This window comes from Sus scrofa, chromosome 2 (genome assembly GCF_054392235.1).
Source record: "Sus scrofa isolate SSC_HxYL_T2T_F1_AM1 chromosome 2, Sscrofa_HxYL_maternal_Yorkshire_Landrace_v2.0, whole genome shotgun sequence".
Taxonomy (NCBI): domain Eukaryota; kingdom Metazoa; phylum Chordata; class Mammalia; order Artiodactyla; family Suidae; genus Sus; species Sus scrofa.
Window position 1 is genome coordinate 76,169,663 of NC_139384.1, and position 18,242 is coordinate 76,187,904.

Below are 18,242 nucleotides of genomic sequence, written 5' to 3' on the forward strand. Positions count from 1 at the left end.
TATAGCCCCACCCATCACATTTGACTCCACCCACCTCTCCTGCCCCTCCTTGGCAGAGGGCCGCTTGTTCCTCCGAGCCATTTTGGCCTTGTAGCTGCTACGCCGCGCAGGGCCAATGCGGATGGAGGTATTTTCGAAGGGGGTTGTGGTCACGGCCACCTTGTTGCCACTCTGGGGGAAGAAAAGGGGAAAGCTCTCTGCTGGAGGCTGTTCTGGCAGCTCCAGCTCCCCAGGATCTCCCTAAACTTCTCTCCCCACCCCTCACCCCCAGACAATTCATTCTCTCCCGTGAACTCACCTTAAGGATCAGCTCCACGACTTCGGGATGCACCATGCCATGCACAGGCTCCCCGTTCACGTGGGTGATGAGGTCCCCGGCGCAGAGCCCTGCCTCCTGGGCTGGGCCCCCCTCCTCCACGTGCTGGGGACAGGGCACCCCAAGGGGGCGGGGTTAACAGGATTGGTAACAAGGAAAGTTCCCTTATGGCAGACACCTAGCACTGTATGCACAGTAATCTTCATAACACTTTATGAAACAGCAATTATTCTCCCCAGTTTACAAATGAAGAACCTGAGGTTCAGAGGAAAGTGATAGAGGTGGGTCACAGGGGAGTCTCACCCAGGCTTCCTGGTTCCAGAGTTTGAGCTATATCTCATCCCTGGGGGAAGGGTGCCTTTTTTCTCCCCACTCCCACTGTAGAACTCAGACTCCACCCATGAGTGCTCACCCAGACAATGTGGTGTACACTGTAGACATCTGAGTCGCCCATGTAGACACGGATGGCACGCAGTGTGAAGCCATACTTCTTGCCCGAACGTTGGATGGTGATGGGGGAGCGAAGCCCACTGACAGCCGGTGAGTAGTCTCGGCTAGGTGAGGAGTCCCGTGAGGATGGGTTGGAGGAGAGTGATCGTGGGGACATGGGGCTGGCCAGGGGTGAGCTTCCGTGAGCGTCCACTGCAGGCACAGACCCATGGTCAGAAGTCAGAGCCAACAGACAGCTCTCCCTCTGTCTGCTCCTTCCTCTTCCCCAGTCAAAATCCCAGAGCTCTCATTGGCCCATTCCACAGTCAATCACTGTGGACTGGGAAAATGCACCAGGTGCAAATAGGTGCAGCCCCTCCCTTCCAGGTAGGGCCCAGCATTACCTGCAGGGATCATGACAGACAAGGCAGTGGCCGAGGCTGACTTGATGACTTTGCCCCCCGTTCGAGAAGGCCGCTTCTCTACCGCGGGGTCCCCTGACAACTGCTGGTGCCGCGCCCGGCGCAGAACCAGGTCATTGGTGGCTCTTGGGCCTGATGTGTCCCCATCCTTCAAGGGTGGGCAGAGGTCACCTGGGTGTAGGCGGTCAGCTGCAACAGAGCAGATGGGTTAGGGGTCTGTCCAGGGTCATAACCTTCTTGCACGCTGTTCACTCTGCCTGGAATGCTCTTCCCACTTCTCTCTCTGGCTGGATCGCGAATTTCATGAGATCAGGTAACATGCATCTGGAACAGCCCCTGACGCAGAGAAGAGCTCAAATACACTTGTTACTGAGCATGGAATACCGGTCTGAATCTAGGTTGGAGTGTGAAGGGTACATGAGGACTTGCATAAGCAATACCAAGCTCATTGAACACTCAAATATAGCCACTGGGAAATGGGCAAGGCGGCAGGATGGGGGACTCACTGGCCTCCGAGTCGCCGGCACTGGGGGTGCCTTCCCCTTGAGCTGCCTCTTTGAGGGCTCGCACATCCAGCGAGCCCGGGGGATCAGAGCTGGGCCGGGGAGGCCTGCGCAGCCGGGCCTCATCCTCATCTTCTTGGGGGGCGCTGAAGCGACTGGGCTCCAGCAGCGCCGAGAAACGACGGCGTGTGCCCAACGGGGGACTGGCCTCCCCCTCCAGGAAGCTGGCCTCGGACGCTGAGAAGCGCTTGCTGCGCAGAGTGGACGTGGTCAGAGGAGTTACTCCCCTTTTGGTCCCGCTCCCAAACACAACCCTGCCCCTGCTCACATCTCAGGGGAGCCCCCTCTCCAGGTCTTCTCGCGAAGGGTCAGGCCACCTAGACCTTCCCGCTTGCCAGCAACCTTCTCCTCTGGGCCCTTGGCGCTCGGCTCCCGCTTGCTGGCCCCTGCTGCCGCCACAGGGGTCTTGGGCTCATGCTGCGACAGCTGCTCCATACTGCTGTACACCTGCAAGGACGAGTGAGTAGTGTGGGGAGGCAAGTCTGGCCCCCAGGTCCCACCCTCATTCTTGAACAGATACTAGACCTGGCCAAACTATGCTCTTTCTACCCCAGTAAAGGCCCCAGTTCTGGACCAAGTCCCAACCACCTGCAATTCTTCAGCTCAAGCCTCACCCTACAAAATTAGGCCCTGACCTCATCTAGACCCTGCCCTGCCCAAGCCCTAGAGAATCTACTCTCCTTCCAGCCCGCCCTCTCCAGGCTCCAACCCATTAAATGTACCCTCACCCAAGCTAGGTCCTACACCCCTCTACATGCTGCTCCTCAAAATGAGACCCTCATCACGGCCTTGCCCCACCCCCATTGCTCATTCTCTCCATCCTCCCAGGTCCTGCCCTTGCCCCGTCCGGACCTAGCCCTGCCCCACTGTGGGTCCTCATTTCCACAGCTGTCCAGGCTCCTGTTAGATTCCACTCAATGCCAAAGGCCAGTCCCAAGACAGCTATGCTTCCCCCTAACCAAGACTCATCATCCCCAGATCCTCATCCCTTCAGTAAATTCTCTATAGTCTCAGACTTTGGGCCTGCAACCCTGCTCCCCACAGCCTTCTCAGCCCCTGCGTGCTCCAGGCCCACCTTCATTCCCTACCTCAACACAGGCCCTGCCCTTACTCTCCCCACCCCCATTCCAGCTTTGGCCCACCTTGCTGAAGCGAGGGGAGCAGGAAGAGAACTGGCGGATCTCCACAGGCTCCTCCTCCGTGGTGTCGTCCTCATCATAGGAGTTCACGTGGTGATACCTGTCTGAGCGGGCTGGGGTAGAGGGGTGGGTCGTGAACGCTGGCAAGGGTCCATTCTTCAAGTCACACCCCTACCGGAGCCAGGTCCTGGTCCACGCCCCTGCCCAGGGCCACAGCCCTGCCCCATTCTCTGATCTTTCAGGCGCCGCCCCCACACTGGGTCCCTGCACCACTCTGTGAGGCTCCTCTAGCCCCGCCTCCATAGAGGCCACACCTCCAGGTCCCACCTAAGGAACTCTTCCATCCTGGCTTCGCCTCGGCCAGCCCACGCCCTTGCCTTGTTCTGGGTCCTCGCAAGGCCTTCCAACTCTGGCACAGACCCAACTTTATTTATCTGTTTGTTCTTTTTCTTTTCCGGCCGTCCCCTGCGGCATATGGAAATTTCCGGGCCAGGAATCCAGTCCGAGGCAGAGCTGTGACCCACTCCAAGGTGCAGCAACGTGGAATCCTTAACTCTCTGAGCCACAGTGGGAAATCCTCCAGACCCAGCTTTAGAGCTTACCCCTGTCCAGATCCTACCCCTACCCCAACCTCTTCTCTCACCTTTTTTTCAGACTGTGACCTGCCTTTATGCTAAGCCCTGCCCCTGCCCCTGCCCCATCCTCAGCCCTCTCCTCTAGGGAGCCGGTCTCCTACAAAGCTGGGTTCCAGACCAGGCCACACCCAGGGGTCCCCTCAAAGGATCCACCCCCATCCCCGCTCACTGTCGAAGTAGCTGGTGTCATCCTCAGACTCCAGGTGGGGGATGAACTCGGCCTTCTGCCTCAGCAGCCCTGTCCAATCCAGGTCTCGAAAGAAACTGTGCTGCTTCACCTCAAAGGCACCGCCTGTGGAGGAGGGATGGAGGGGTCGGAGAGGGAATTCTAGTGACAGCTGTAGCCAGCCCAGCAACCCAGCTCCCCAACCATTTTCCAGCCCTGGCCAGAGCACTGGGAGCCCTGCTCTCAGATAATGGACACTGACTCCTTACCTGCCCCCAGCCGGACCAAGGGGTTGGTCTGCAGGAGGCTGGATATCAGGAGCTGGGCATCCGTGGGCAGGGCCTCGTCCCCCTCTGGCCACAGGATGTCATCTGCAGAGAAAGATGGGGCCAGGGTTGGCTTTTGGGGTCCATAAGTCCCTGGGCCCGTCAGTGTCCCCATGCCCACTGCCTGCCCACCACGGGGGCACGCACCACTGATAACCTGTCCAAAGAGCTCTTCAGGCGTGTCTCCAAAGAAGGGCACGCAGCCCACCAGGAACTCGTAGAGAATGATGCCCATGGCCCACCAGTCCACCGGCTTGCCATAGCCCTGGCGCAGGATGACCTCGGGTGCGATGTACTCCGGGGTCCCACATACCTGGGGGCAGGCCGTCAGCCCACGCCCTGGACGCAGGAGGGGCCTCCCAGGGGAGCAGCACCCCCTGCCAGGCCCTGGACCCCACAGTCCTGCGGGGTCACTCCACCCGCGGTGACCCCCACTCCCGCACACACACCTGTTTGTCCAGGAACTCCCGGGCGTCCTTCTCGATGTGGCCTTCATATAGGTTGGTGGTGAGGCTCATAAGCCCCATCTTGGAGAGGCCAAAATCCGTGAGCTTGATGTGCCCCATGGAGGTGATAAGGAGGCTGCAGACATGGGGAAGCGGGTCTTAGAGGCAAGGACTGTCCACTTTACTCCCTGGCCCTTCTGTGCCAGGGTTTCCCCGGGGGCAGGAGAGCGTTGGGGAAGGTCAAGGCTCACTTGTCAGGCTTGAGGTCGCGGTGCACGATGCCGTAGTTGTGCAAGTACTCGAGTGCCAGCACGGTCTCAGCGAAGTACATGCGTGCCATTTCCACGGGCAGTGCCCCAATGTTCTTCAGCAGAGTGGCACAGTCCCCCCCTGGGGGTGAAGGAGTAGGTCCGAGTGAAGAGGGAGGCACCCCTGGCCCAGAGCTGAGGACTCAGCGTGCACCACAGCACCAACTCCTCAGCTCACATCGCACCCATTTTATAGCTAGGGAGAACTGAGGCTCAGCAAGGGGTCTCCTTCTCCCCAGGTTTCATGGAGACTGCCCTCTACCAGGCTTCTCTTGTCCTCAGCCATCCTCCCAAGTCAGTATAATCAGCTGATTTTACACAAGAGGAGACTGAGACTCAGAGAGAGGTTGTGTTATGCAGGGAGTCGATGGGGGAGGTAAGGTTTGGTCAGGACTGAGGCTGCCTGCTTATGGACTGAGACTGGGTGCATAGTCCTTGTTCTAGAGTCTGAACCTTGAGGGCGTGGGACCTTAAAATACAGATTCCTTGCCGCCACCAGATTTACTGTAAGCAGTATTCATGTTTTAGTTTCCCCCAGTGTCAATTTCCCTCCTCTTTCTTGCAAGGGCCAGATTTCCTTCTAGGTTTAGCAGCTGAGTCAACAAGTAACCCAGGTTTCCCCAATGACTTTTACCTCTTTTTCACAAAGATTGTTAAGCTTGTAGAATGTAAACTGGGATTGGTTGGATGGCAACCTTAACTATATCAGGGCTGGTTTAGAGGGAAGTCTGCACATGGGAGAGTAGAGCCAAGAGATGGGGAGATTACTAATGACATGATTTGAGCACCTAGATACAGCAATTCCTGAAGATGACATCGATTTTTTTTTTAAATCACAAGTCAACAGAAGTTCCCGTTGTGTCTCAGCAGAAAGGAACCCGACTAATATCCATGAGGAGGTGGCACAGCTGTAGCCCTGTGAGATCATGTATGTGTCCTAAAAACCATAGTACCTGTGGTGTTTGGACAGTGGATGGATTAATATTTGGGTGAATATAAGTGTGGATGGATAGACAAACAGATAAAAATCATATACAATGGTGGTTGGGTGATTGGATGGATGGTAATTAGATGGATGGATAAACTGATGGACAGATTGTGGATGAAAAGATGGAGTTAGGTCAATACCTGGATAAAATGAGATCGCTGCTAGAATGGAGATTTGGATGAATAAATAAAAATAATAATAGTAGGAGTTCCCATCGTGGCTCAGTGGTTAATGAATCCGACTAGGAACCATGAGGTTGCGGGTTCAATCCCTGTCCTTGCTCAACGGGTTAAGGATCCGGCATTGCCATGAGCTGTGGTGTAGGTTGCAGACATGGCTCAGATCCCGCGTTGCTGTGGCTCTGGCGTAGGCTGGCTGCTTCAACTCCAATTAGACCCCTAGCCTGTGAACCTCCATATGCCGTGAGTGCAGCCCTAGAAAAGGCAAAAAGACCAAAATAATAATAATAATAATAATAATAGTAAATGGATGAGGAGCTCCTGTCATGGCGCAGCAGAAATGACAAGTACCCATGAGGATTTGGGTTGGATCCCTGGTCTTGCTCAGTGGGTTGGGGATCCAGTGTGGCTGTGAGCTATGGTGTAGGTCACAGATGAGGTTCAGATCCTTAGTTACTGTGGCTGTGGCATAGGCTCTGATTTGACCCCTAGCCTGGGAACTGCCATATGCCACAGGTGCAACCCTGAAGAGAAAAAAAAAAAAAAGTAAATGGATGAATGGAAGAATAAATGGATGGGTGATGGATTAATAAGTAGATAAACATGTATTAGTAGATAGATGGATGGTAAGTAGATAGATGATTGAATTGCTAGATATAGAAAAAGAGATGGATGGAAAATTTATGTACAACACAGAGTGAACCCTAATATATAAAAAATGGACTTTAGCTAATAATAATGTATCAATATTAGTTCATGAATTATAACAAATGTGCCACACTAATACAAGATGTTAATAACAGGGGAAATTGAGGGGATAGTGGGTATGTGGGAATTCTCTGTACTTTCTGGTCAATTTTTTTTTTTTTTTTTTTTTTTTTTTTTTTTTTTTTTTTTTTGCTTTTCAGGGCTATACCTATGGCATATGAAGTTCCCAGGCTAGGGACCAAATTGGGATTGCAGCTGCCAGCCTACAGCACAGACACAGCAATGCTCAATCTGAGATGTGTCTGCAACCTAGCGCAGCTCATGGCAATGCCAGATCCTTAACCAACTGATCGAGGCCATGGATCAAACCTGCATCTTCATGGATACTAGCTGGGTTCATAACCTGCTGAGCCACAATGGGAACTCCCTCTAGTCAATTTTTCTAAATCTAAAACTCCTCTAAAATAATGATTCTATTAATTTTTTGTTTTGTTAGTTTTAATTTTTATGGCCTCACCAACATTATATGGAAGTTCCAAGGCCAGGGATTGAATTTAAACCATAGCTGCAACCTACACCTCAGCTGTGGCAATGCCAGATCCTTTAAACCACTGCACTAGGCCAGGGACTGAATCCCTACCTCCACAGGGGCCCAAGTCACTGCAGACAGATTCTTAACCCACTGCACCACAGCAGGAATTCCTGTTGGAACTTTTCAATTGTTTTTAAAATAGAGTTGTTTTTTTTGTTTGTTTGTTTGTTTTTTTGGGCCACACCTGTAGCATGCTGAAGTTCTGGGGCCAGGGCCAAGCAGCAATCCCAGCCACTGCAGTGACAACACAGGATCTTTAACCTGCTGCTTCAATAGAACTCCTGATAAACATATATATGGATGGACAAACAGATGGATAATCAAATGGATGGATGGATGGAGAGATGGTGCATAGATGTATGGATGGAAAAACAGATGGATTAGCAAATGACTAGATAGATGAAAGGAAGGCAGGATGGATGGATGGATAATTGGATAATGTATCTATACTGAGAGAAATGAAAACAGATACACCTATAGATGGCTGGATATAAATAAATAGATGGAATGGATGATCAATGACTGCAGGGATAAATGGGTGAATAAACATACAGATGGATAGTCAATATGGTAACTGGGGCTCAGGCAGGCCACACAGCAGCCCTGACTAGCTCACACCCCCTCATCTTCCCAGCAGCCCTGCAGGCAGCCACACCTTCCACATACTCCATGACCATGCAGAGGTGGCGCCGGGTCTCAAAGGAGCAGAACATGCCGACCACAAAGGGGTTCTCAGCAAAGGTGAGGATGTCGCGCTCCACGAAGGCTTGCTGGATCTGATTGCGCAAGATCAGGTTCTGCTTGTTGATCTTCTTCATTGCGAAGCGCTGCCTCGTGTCTCGGTGCCGCACCAGGTAGACAGCACTGCAGGGGGAGAGAGCGAGGACCGGCCGTCACCTCCGAGACACCCGGCCTCCGCCACCCTCCCCCCGCCAGAGCCCCGGGTGGCTCACCCGTAGGCACCATTGCTTATGAGCTTGATGGTCTCAAAATCATTCTCTCCAGGTGGTTTCTTAGCCTTGGTGCTGCGGCCCTGCAGGGGAAAAATGGAGACTACCCCATCATCATCATGAGATTGGGACTCTTCTTATTCCACTTAACACATAGGGAAACTGAGGCACAGAGGGGGTGGGTGGGTCCTTCATCCAAGTGCAACAGTGAGAGAGTAACAAAATCAGGACTTGAACCCAAGACTGTCTGACACCGAAGCCATATAATTAACTTCTCTCCTTAGGAAAGAAAACTACAAAATGGCTAATCACCCTAATATATAAAAAGCTCCTAGAAATCAACCAAAAAATATTTTTTCTCTAATAATTGAAGAGAAAAAATAGGCAAGATACTGTTCACTTTTAACCATGTGAAAAGATGCTGAATCTCAGAATATATAATGATGGAAAGGCAAACTAGAACTACCCACAAGATACTAGTTTTCACCCAGCAGCTTGCCCCCTTTAAAAACAAAAAAAATTCCAAAGTCTGACACACTCTGCGGGCAAAGCTATGGGGAAATAAATACTTTTATACCTTGCTGTTGGGAGTATAAATTGGTACAGCCCCCACAAAATGTACTTTGTTGTATATCAGAATTACAAACTATGGGTCATGTTTCCTTTGACCCAGGAATTTCACTTTTGAATTCATGCTACAGATATGCTGCGCATTTGAAAAGTAACATATGTACTGTCTTGCTCATTGCAAGACTGGAAATAATCCATATATAGGAAATTGGTTAAATAAAGATATGAGGGGCATCTATATAAAAGAATATTGTGCCACTTTAAAAAAATTGAAGAATATCTCTTTATGGTTATTCATAAAGTTCTCCAAAGTGTTTTATTAAATGGAGGGAGAAAACAAGGAACAACATGAACTGTATGCTTTTGTATAAAAAAGAGAAAAAGGGGGCAAAATATAATCCTATTTGGGATAATAGGTACATGGGGAAGAATGAATATAAAATTTTTTGCTAACATACCTTTTTTGAAAATAATTTTTACTTTTCTTAGCAACAAGAGATTTATTCCATAAATATTATATGAAAAGACCTATGAGATATAAAAATATTGAACTTCTATGCTCCTAAGAATGTTGCCCCAAAACTCTGACACAAACACTGACAGAATTACAAAGAGAAATTACTCAAAACAAAGATTTAACACATCTCTCTCAGAAACTATTAGATCAATCTGGCAAAAAATAATGAATAGGAAGATGGAAGATTTGAATCACTCAATTAACAAGTTTGATTGAATGGAATTACATAGGATCCTACAAACAACAATTAAAGATAAATACCTTTTTAGAGTTTTAGAGTTTTGAGTGATGTCATTCCATTACCTATTCAAAAAATTAAACAAATGGCATGTATAATGAGATTTTAAATATAAATACAAAGGACAGATGTGTGTGTATATGTGCGTGAATTTATAGACACAGTTTGAAACAAAGGTCACAAATTCAAATGCCTTCAGGGGCCAGGCATATTGGATGAGAGCCATGGGTGACTGAGGTGTAGGCACCCCATATCATAGGTCTGCCCCTCGCTCAATGCCAACTGGTTTCTTCCAATATTGTCAGAACTTCTGATTTTTCAAAAAAAGAAAAGGCACAAACCCAGATTTTAAAGCAAAATCTTCTTTTGTCTTTTTTTTTGTTGTTGTTGTTGCTATTTCTTGGGCCGCTCCCGCGGCATATGGAGGTTCCCAGGCTAGGGGTCGAATCAGAGCTGTAGCCATCGGCCTACACCAGAGCCACAGCAACGCAGGATCCGAGCCGCATCTGCAACCTACACCACAGGTCACGGCAACGCCGGATCGTTAACCCACTGAGCAAGGGCAGGGACCGAACCCGCAACCTCATGGTTCCTAGTCGGATTCGTTAACCACTGCGCCACGACGGGAACTCCGCAAAATCTTCTGATTTCTATATTTTGCTTCAAATTTTTGAAAATACTAGGCAATTCAGAGAAAACACATGTACAACCATTATGGCCATTATGATGGGCAATCTCCACCAGATATGTAGAATATCTACCAAAGTGTGGTTCGCCTGGGGCTGGAATTATAGTAATTTTCCCTATGCTGACCTGTTAACACACAGAGACACTCAACTCACTCAGAACTCTATGCAGAGTTCCTCAAGAAATTAAACAAGAATTATCATGGGACCGAGCAATTCCACTCCTTTAGTATGTACCTAAAAGAACTGAAACAGTTGTTCAAACAATTTTTTTTTCTTTTTAGGCCTGCACCTGTGGCATATGAAAGTTCCCAGGCTAAGGGTCAAATTGGAGCTGCAGCTGCCAGCCTACACCATAGCCATAGCCACAGCAATGCCATATCCAAGCCCATCTGTGACCTAGGCCACAGCTTGCAGCAATGCTGCACCCTTAATCCATTAAGGCGAAGTCAGGGATTAAACTCACATCCTCATGGACACTGTGTTGGGCTTTTAACTTGCTGAGCCACAATGGGAACTCCCAAACAAATACTTTTACACAAAGGTTCATAGGCAGCACTATTCACACAATAGCATAAAGATGGAAACAGGGAGCTCCTGGTGTGGCTCAGTGTGTTATGAACCTGACATAGTGTCCATGAGAATGCAGGTTCAATCCCTCGCCTCGCTCAGTGGGTTAAGGATCTGGCATTGCCGTGAGCTGTGCTATAGGTCCCAGATGCGGCTTGGAGCTGGTGTTGCTGTGGCTGTGGCGTAGGCTAGCAGCTGCAGCTCCAATTCAACCCCTAGCCTGGGAACTTCCATATACTGCAGGTTTGGCCCTTAACCGCCCCCCGCCAAATTGACATATATTATACAGCCATAAAAAGGAATGAAGTACTGATTCATGAACAGCATGGATAAGCCTTGAAAACATTATGCCAGACACCAAAGGCCACAGAGTGAATAATTCTATTTATGTGAAATATCCAGAATCAGCAAATTCATAGAGATAGAAAGTTCTGGAAAACAGATGAGTGATCAGGGGTTGTCAGGGGCTGGCAGGGAGGGGAGAATGGGAGGTAATTGCTTAATGGGTACAAGATTTCCTTTGGGAATGATGAAAATATTCAGGAACTAGACAGAGGTAATGGCTGCACAACATTGTGAATGTAATAAATACCAATGAATTGTTCACTGAAAAATTGGTTAAATGGTATATTTTATGTTATGTGTATTTTACCATGAAAAGAAAAAAGCATATGGAGGAAGAACTATTATTAACCCATTTTACAGATGGGGAAACTGAGGCTTAGAATGGGGACCAAGGAGTTCCCATCGTGGAGCAGTGGTTAACGAATCTGACTAGCAACCATGAGAATGTGGGTTCGATCCCTGGCCTCGCTCAGTGGGTTGAGGATCCGGCATTGCCGTGAGCTGTGGTGTAGGTCGCAGACGTGGCTTGGATCCCACATTGCTGTGACTGTGGTGTAGGCCGGCAGCTGCAGCTCTGATTAGACCCCTAGCCTGGGAACCTCCATATGCCGTGGGTGCGGCCCTAGAAAAGACCAAAAAAAAAAAAAAAAAAAGAATGGGGACCAAGAGATCCACCCAGCCCAAGGGCTAAGAGCTAGAAGGTGAGCCCTCACCAGTCAAATCAGAGCCAGAGTTTTGTCTGCTGGGCCACCTGGCCTTACTTACCTCAGAGAGGTCGTCCTGCTCAGGTGTGTTAGAGCCACCACTATCCTGCTGTTCCTCCAGGTGCACCACATCTAGAAAGGAAATGAGAGTGAGCAGAGGCTGAAGTCCCAGCCAGTTCACCCACAGTCCCTTGCACCCACCAGGCAGCACCTGGAAAGGGGTCACGGGTGAGACCTAGCTGGCGGATGATGTAGCGAGGGATGTCCGTCTTGACAAGGTGGCCCTCCTTGGCATGGCCCTCGGCTGCCTCCAGCAAGTGGTAGAACTCCTCAGGATTGAATTCCTGAGGCAGGGTGGGGTGGACTCAGGGTGAACTCTGAGGGGTCCCAGCCAGAGTTCCCCCCTCTCCACCCTTGCCTAGTCCACTCACCAGACACTCCAGCAGTCTCGCTGGGCGAGAGATGATAATGAGCAGCTTCTTCACCAGTTGAGTGACAAAGGCCACTTCCAAGCTCTCAGAGCGTTCATAGGCCTGGGATGTGGGGCACAGTGTGGGGGGGTGTCATAGGCACATTTCCTGAGCCAGGTCTCTCTCCCATCCCCACAGGAATTGACAACTCTGCTGCAGTTGTCCCATTTTACAGGTGAGAAAACTGAGGCCCAGGCCATGTGGCAAAAATAATCACGATTGTCATTATAGTAAACACTGTTCTGAAACCTTCACTCATTCGATTCATCTTCAAAGCAGCCCTATAATCCAGGCCAAGTTAAAAAAATCCATCAGCCTGGCAGGCTCTCTGCTCAGACGCCTGCATGGCTCCCTACTCCTCCTGTAGGTCTCTGCTCAGTTGTCAACATCTCATGAAATCCTGCCCTGACCCCTCCAATGCAAAATCTACCCCACCTCCTGGTAGCACCCTCAACAGACAGTACTCCACTCTCATGCTCCTGTTTTCTATCAGACAGTCCACAGATTAATTTACCTATCATGCCCATCAAACCCAAGACTACGGTGAGGCAAATGAGGCAGTCACTTTGGGCACAAAAATCTGTCTTCAAGATAACTAATACTTTAATGTACTATATAAAAAATTAAATTAATGCAAAAAATATATAATAAGCAAAATTTAAATCAGAAAAGGATCCCAGAGGACTGCGCTGAGCCGTACTGGAGATTGACTCCTAAGGAAAACTGTGGGACAAAAGTGTTTTGTTTTTGTTTTGTTTTGTTTGTCTTTTTAGGGCCACACCTAAGGCACATGGACATGCCCAGGCTAGAGGTCAAACTGGAGCTGTAGCCGGTTGCCTACACCATAGCCACAGCAACACCAGATCTGAGCTGCATCTGTGACCTATACCACAGCTCAAGGCAATGTCAGATCCTTAACCCACTAAGCAGGGCCAGGGATTGAACTCCTGTCCTCACAGATACTAGTCAGGCTCGTTACCTCTGAGCTATGACAGAACTCCAAAAGTGTGTTTTTATATTATTTTTTATTTTTGTCTTTTTAGGGCTGCACCTGAGGGTCGAATTGGAGCTGCAGCTGAGGCCTACGCCACATCCACAGAATCGCCCTATCAGAGCAGCATCTGAGATCTATGGCAGCTCATGGCAATGTGGGATCTTTAACCCACTAAGTGAGGCCAGGGATCAAACCTGTGTGCTCATGGATACTAACTGGGTTCTTAACCCACTGAGCCATGGCAGGAACTCCTGCATTTTTATATTTTTTAAATGATTTTTTTTTTTTTTTTTTTTTTGGATGTGCCCTAGGCGTGGGAAGTTCCTGGTCCAGGAATAGAACTTGCACCACAGCAGCGACCGGAGCCTCAGCTGCAATGAAAACTCCCAATCCTTAACCTATTTCAACACAAGGGAACTCCTGAAATTAGTATTATTGACTAATCTGTTTCCATTAAAACCAGGAAAGCAAAATTAAAACAAGTTTTGGTTTAATTGTAAATAAATATTTAGAAATTCCCTCATGGCTCAGCAGGTTAAGAATCCTGTGTGGTGGCTGCCACGGCTGAGGTCTCTGCTTCTGTGCGCATTTGATCCCTGGCCTGGGAACTTCTGCATGCTGCTGGGCCTGACCAAAAAAATAAAATAAATAAAATAAGCCAAAATAATATTTAAATTTAGAATAATGTTTAGTTTTAATGTACCTTTTTTTTTTGGTCTCTTTGCCTTTTCTAGGGCCGCACCCCCTACATATGGAGGTTACCAGGCTAGGGGTCCAATCGGAGCTGTAGCTGCTGGACTACGCCACAGCCACAGCAACACAGGATCCGAGCCGTGTCTTCGACCTACACCACAGCTCATGGCAACGCTGGATCCTTAACCCACTGAGCAAGGCCAAGGATTGAACCCGCAACCTCATGGTTCCTAGTCGGATTCGTTAACCACTGAGCCACGAAGGGAACTCCCAACATACCTTCTTTTTCAACTTTTTCAATAATTAATGTTCTGAAGGGGTGGGGGGAATCACCTGCCTCATCCTAGTCCTAGCCCTGATGCCACCAGAGGAGGTAGCATCTGAGTAAAGATCTGCAAAAGGTGAGGGAAGTTATTCCTGCTTCCTCCATCAGACCTCAGCAGGGATTGAGTCTTTCTCCTCCACCCTCCATTGCTCAGTTCCACACCAGCTGCTTGGCACGTGGTAGACGCCCCCTGAATGGATGTGGGGTGAAGGAAAGCATCAGGACATCGGGCCTGATTTAGGGGTTCATAGCCTGAGTTGGCGGCGGCCTTCCTGTGCACTCACGTCCTGCAGCAGCTTCTCCAGGTTTTCCTGCAATTCGTAGAAGTAGACGGTGGTGATGAGGCCGTCGCGGGACTTGGTCAGGCAGTCCCGGGCCAGCTCGATGATTTGGTGGTGGATGAAGCTAAGCACGCCGTCGGCCAGCGGCAGCACGCTATCAGGTTCGTAGGAGCGGGTGAAGTCGCGCAGCTTCTCTTCCATCTGCGCAGTGGCCTGCAGGCGGGAGGAAGGCAGGGCCAGGATGCCAGCACCTGGCTGTGCCCAGAGACTGTCATCGCCAAGTGCCTGAACTTCGCGACGCAGGCCACCAGGGGGCGCGCGGAACTAAGGTGAGGGAGGGCTCTGGCCTCCCGACTTCCCGGCTTCCTGCCCCAGGCCCGGGCCTTACCTTAGGGAACCTCTCCTTGTAGACATGGTTCATCATCACGATCTCGTTGTCATAGGAGGAGGGGGAGCGCCCGGGGCTGCGGAGAGAGAAGCCCATCGTGTCTAGCCCCCTACCTCCAAAACTGCAGACAGGCGTTTCCCAGTGCACAAGCCCCCGGACCACCAGCTTGGAGGAAGAGGGAGATGCAGGCCCACCTGAGGCTCCGCGAGCGAGGCCGCACCGCAGGGGAGCGGCGACCACCATCCTCATCCGTGATGCTCTCGGTACTGCCGAAGTGTTTGGAGAGGAAGTGGAGCTCGTCCACGGTGGGCTGGTAGGGCAGCTGGTGCAGGCGCTCCTGGGAGGAGCAGGAAGACTGGGGGGAGGGGCGGGGCCGGGGTCAGAGCCACCACGGTCCCCCCATGGATCGAGACCCTGGGCTGGGACTCCCGCAGCTGGCGGGACACCGAGCAAGGCTAGAATCAGGACCTGGCTTCCGATCCTCGAACCCCAAGGCCCAGCTTGGGATTCCTGATGACAGATGGTGGGGGGGGTGCAGGGACAGACACGGATGAGAACAGTGACACAGACATGGATGTGGCCTAAGGGAGCCAGCGAAAACCTGAGTCAAGTCACATGTCTCCTCTGTTCAGAACCCTCTATGGATCCCACCTTACTCACAGTGGATGCCTAAGTCCTCCCCACACCCATGAGATCTTTCAAGATCTGATCCTGTCTCCTTGCCATCAACTCCTCCCATTCTCCCCCCGTCACTTCCTCTGCTCCAGCTGCTCAGGCCTCCTTGTTGGTCCTTGAACAAGCCAGGCACATTCCTGCCTCAGGGGCTTTGCACTGACTGTTCCTTCAGCCTGGAGTACATCTACTGTGGATCACTCTTCAAGTCTTTGCTTAAAAGTCACCCCTCAGGAGAACTCCTCTGACCACACCCATCATTCCATCTCCATGCCCCATCTTCTCCTTTCTTCTCCCTGGCTTTTTTTTTTTTTTTTTTTTTTCCTCTTTTCAGGGCCGCACCCACGGCATATGGAGGTTCCCAGGCTAGGGGTCTAATTGGAGCTTCAGCCGCCAGCATACACCACAGCCACAGCAATATAGGATCGGAGCCGTTTCTGTGACCTACACCACAGCTCAAGGCAATGCCAGATCCTTAACCCACTGAGCGAGGCCAGGGATCAAACCCACAACCTCATGGTTCCTAGTTGGATTGTTTTCAATGTGCCATGATGAGAACTCCTCTTCTTGCTGACTTCTTATCCCCAGATTTACAACATCTTTTCCTTTTTTTTTGGCTGCCACACGCACAGCATGTGGAAGTTCCCCAGCCAGAGACTGAACCCTTGATGCAGCAGTAACAATGCCAGATCCTTAATTCAGTGTGTCACCAGGGAATTCCTAATATATCTTTAGGACTTATTATCTGCTAATCTATGGCAGGGACTTGGTTCTGCTTGGACCCTGGTCAGGGCTGGTGTGCACTTGGGGAAACACAGACACACAGAGATCAGTGGAGAAACACAAGGACTGCAGGCACAAGAATGACCTTTTTTTTGGGGGGGGGTGAAGGAGAAAAGAATAGCTTGATTGCTTTGGCAGCCAAATGGGGACACAGCAGGCTCATGCCTTCAAAACTGTGCTGGAGTTTCTGCTGTGGCAAAATGGGATCATCAGCACCTTGGGAAGGCTGGGACGCCGGTTTGATCCCCAACTCAGCACAGTGGGCTAAGGATTTGGCATCATTGCTGCAGTTGTGGCTTGGGTCACAACTATGACTTGGATCTGATCCCTGGCCAAGGAGCTTCATATGTCTCTGGTGGCCAAAAAACAAAACAAAACTGTGTGTCCCCAGGAACAATCTTTTAAAACATGACATCATTTTCTCCCCTGCTTGAAACTCCCCATCCCATCATTATCTGGTAAAATAATCTTTTCAGTGCACACAATCTATGACCTACAGAAGCATAGTTTCAAATAATTCAGACTGCATTCTTTCTTTCTTTCTTTCTTTCTTTCTTTCTTTCTTTCTTTCTTTCTTTCTTTCTTTCTTTTTTTTTTTTGTAGCCCCATGGCATATGTAGTTCCTGGGCCAGATCAGATCTGCTTGTACAGCAATGTTGGATCTTTAACTCACTGTGCTGGGCTGGGTATCAAACCTTCATCCCAGTGCTCCAGAGATGCCACCAATCCTGTTTCACCACAGTGGGAACTCAAAGACTGATTATTATTATTATTATTATTATTATTATTTGCTTTTTGGGGGCTGCACCAGTATATGGAAGTTCCCAGGCTAGGGGTAAAATTGGAGTTCCAGCTTCCAGCCTATGCCACAGACACAGCAACACAGGATCCAAGCCATGTCTGCGACCTACACCACAGTTCACAGCAATGCCGGATACCCGACCCACTGAGCTAAGCCAGAGACTGAACCCAAATCTTCCTGGATACTAGTCAGATTTGTTTCCGCTGCACCACAATAGGAACTCCCAAGACTGAAATTTTAACTCAACTTAATACAAAAACAGAGAAAGCCTTCCAATGGCTTCTCGCTACATTTAGAATAAAATCCACCTCACCACCCTGGCCAAGAAGCCCCAGTATGATGAAGGTTGCTGCCTACCTCGCCTCCATCCCTCCTCTTCCAACCCAAAGTTCCAGCCACACGAGGCTATTTTCAATTTTCCAAACGCAGAAATTTCTCTGTTGCCTCTGAGAGTTTGCACATGCTGTTCCAGCTTCCTGAAACACCGTTCCCCCCCTTCTTCAACATGCCAAACTCCTGCTGATTCTTTGTCTTGGCTTCAATGCCACCTCTTCCAGGAAACTTTCTTTTACCCTCCCTCTAGCTAACACAGGTCCCTCCACTCTGTTATCACCTTCCCATCACAGCTCTGACCACTCCAGCACCCCATGTTGTAAATGCCTTCTGACTGATCTGTCTCCTCCCATAAGAGCTTTGTGAATCCTTGGGCCCAGACCCATCTTGCAGAGCCCACCCGTCATATACCAGTCACATGATAAATTTATGTTTGTTGAACATCACACCAATGTATGGCTGAGAAATCCAGAGAGACAGGTAGAAATGGGCAGATGGAGAGAGAGAGAGAGACTTTGGGTACTGCAGTCAGTGAGAAAATGGGCTCTGAGTGAATGATATGGCCTGGCCCTGGCCAGCTGCAGACACTTGGGCAAGAGCCTTAATGTCATTATCTATAAAGTAAATCTGAGGTGAGTAGGACCCCAAGAAGATGTGTCAAATATGGAGAGCAGAACTTTGGGGGGGGACTTGTAACCCACTAA

At 49.8% G+C, this 18,242-nt stretch overlaps 1 protein-coding gene across 6 annotated transcripts in view; it reads right to left on the minus strand.

Moving 5' to 3' along the window:
- Positions 1-18,242, minus strand: part of MAST1 (microtubule associated serine/threonine kinase 1) — a 31,166-nt gene that overhangs the window by 3,101 nt on the left and 9,823 nt on the right. For 5 of the 6 annotated variants that reach the window (XM_085012720.1, XM_085012722.1, XM_021083720.2 and 2 more), the window contains 20 exons: positions 15,143-15,303; positions 14,949-15,024; positions 14,564-14,773; positions 12,229-12,330; positions 12,009-12,141; positions 11,859-11,929; positions 8,171-8,250; positions 7,873-8,081; positions 4,694-4,832; positions 4,446-4,578; positions 4,144-4,309; positions 3,940-4,041; positions 3,674-3,796; positions 2,873-2,982; positions 1,999-2,177; positions 1,674-1,921; positions 1,150-1,356; positions 729-958; positions 299-421; positions 35-171 (listed from right to left, as the gene is read on the minus strand). In XM_085012720.1, the coding sequence (XP_084868846.1) occupies positions 35-171; positions 299-421; positions 729-958; positions 1,150-1,356; positions 1,674-1,921; positions 1,999-2,177; positions 2,873-2,982; positions 3,674-3,796; positions 3,940-4,041; positions 4,144-4,309; positions 4,446-4,578; positions 4,694-4,832; positions 7,873-8,081; positions 8,171-8,250; positions 11,859-11,929; positions 12,009-12,141; positions 12,229-12,330; positions 14,564-14,773; positions 14,949-15,024; positions 15,143-15,303 (2,939 nt within the window). Of the gene's footprint in view, positions 1-34; positions 172-298; positions 422-728; positions 959-1,149; positions 1,357-1,673; positions 1,922-1,998; positions 2,178-2,872; positions 2,983-3,673; positions 3,797-3,939; positions 4,042-4,143; positions 4,310-4,445; positions 4,579-4,693; positions 4,833-7,872; positions 8,082-8,170; positions 8,251-9,515; positions 9,537-11,858; positions 11,930-12,008; positions 12,142-12,228; positions 12,331-14,563; positions 14,774-14,948; positions 15,025-15,142; positions 15,304-18,242 lie in introns of those variants that run through there. The other variant, XM_085012723.1, reaches the window with a different exon arrangement.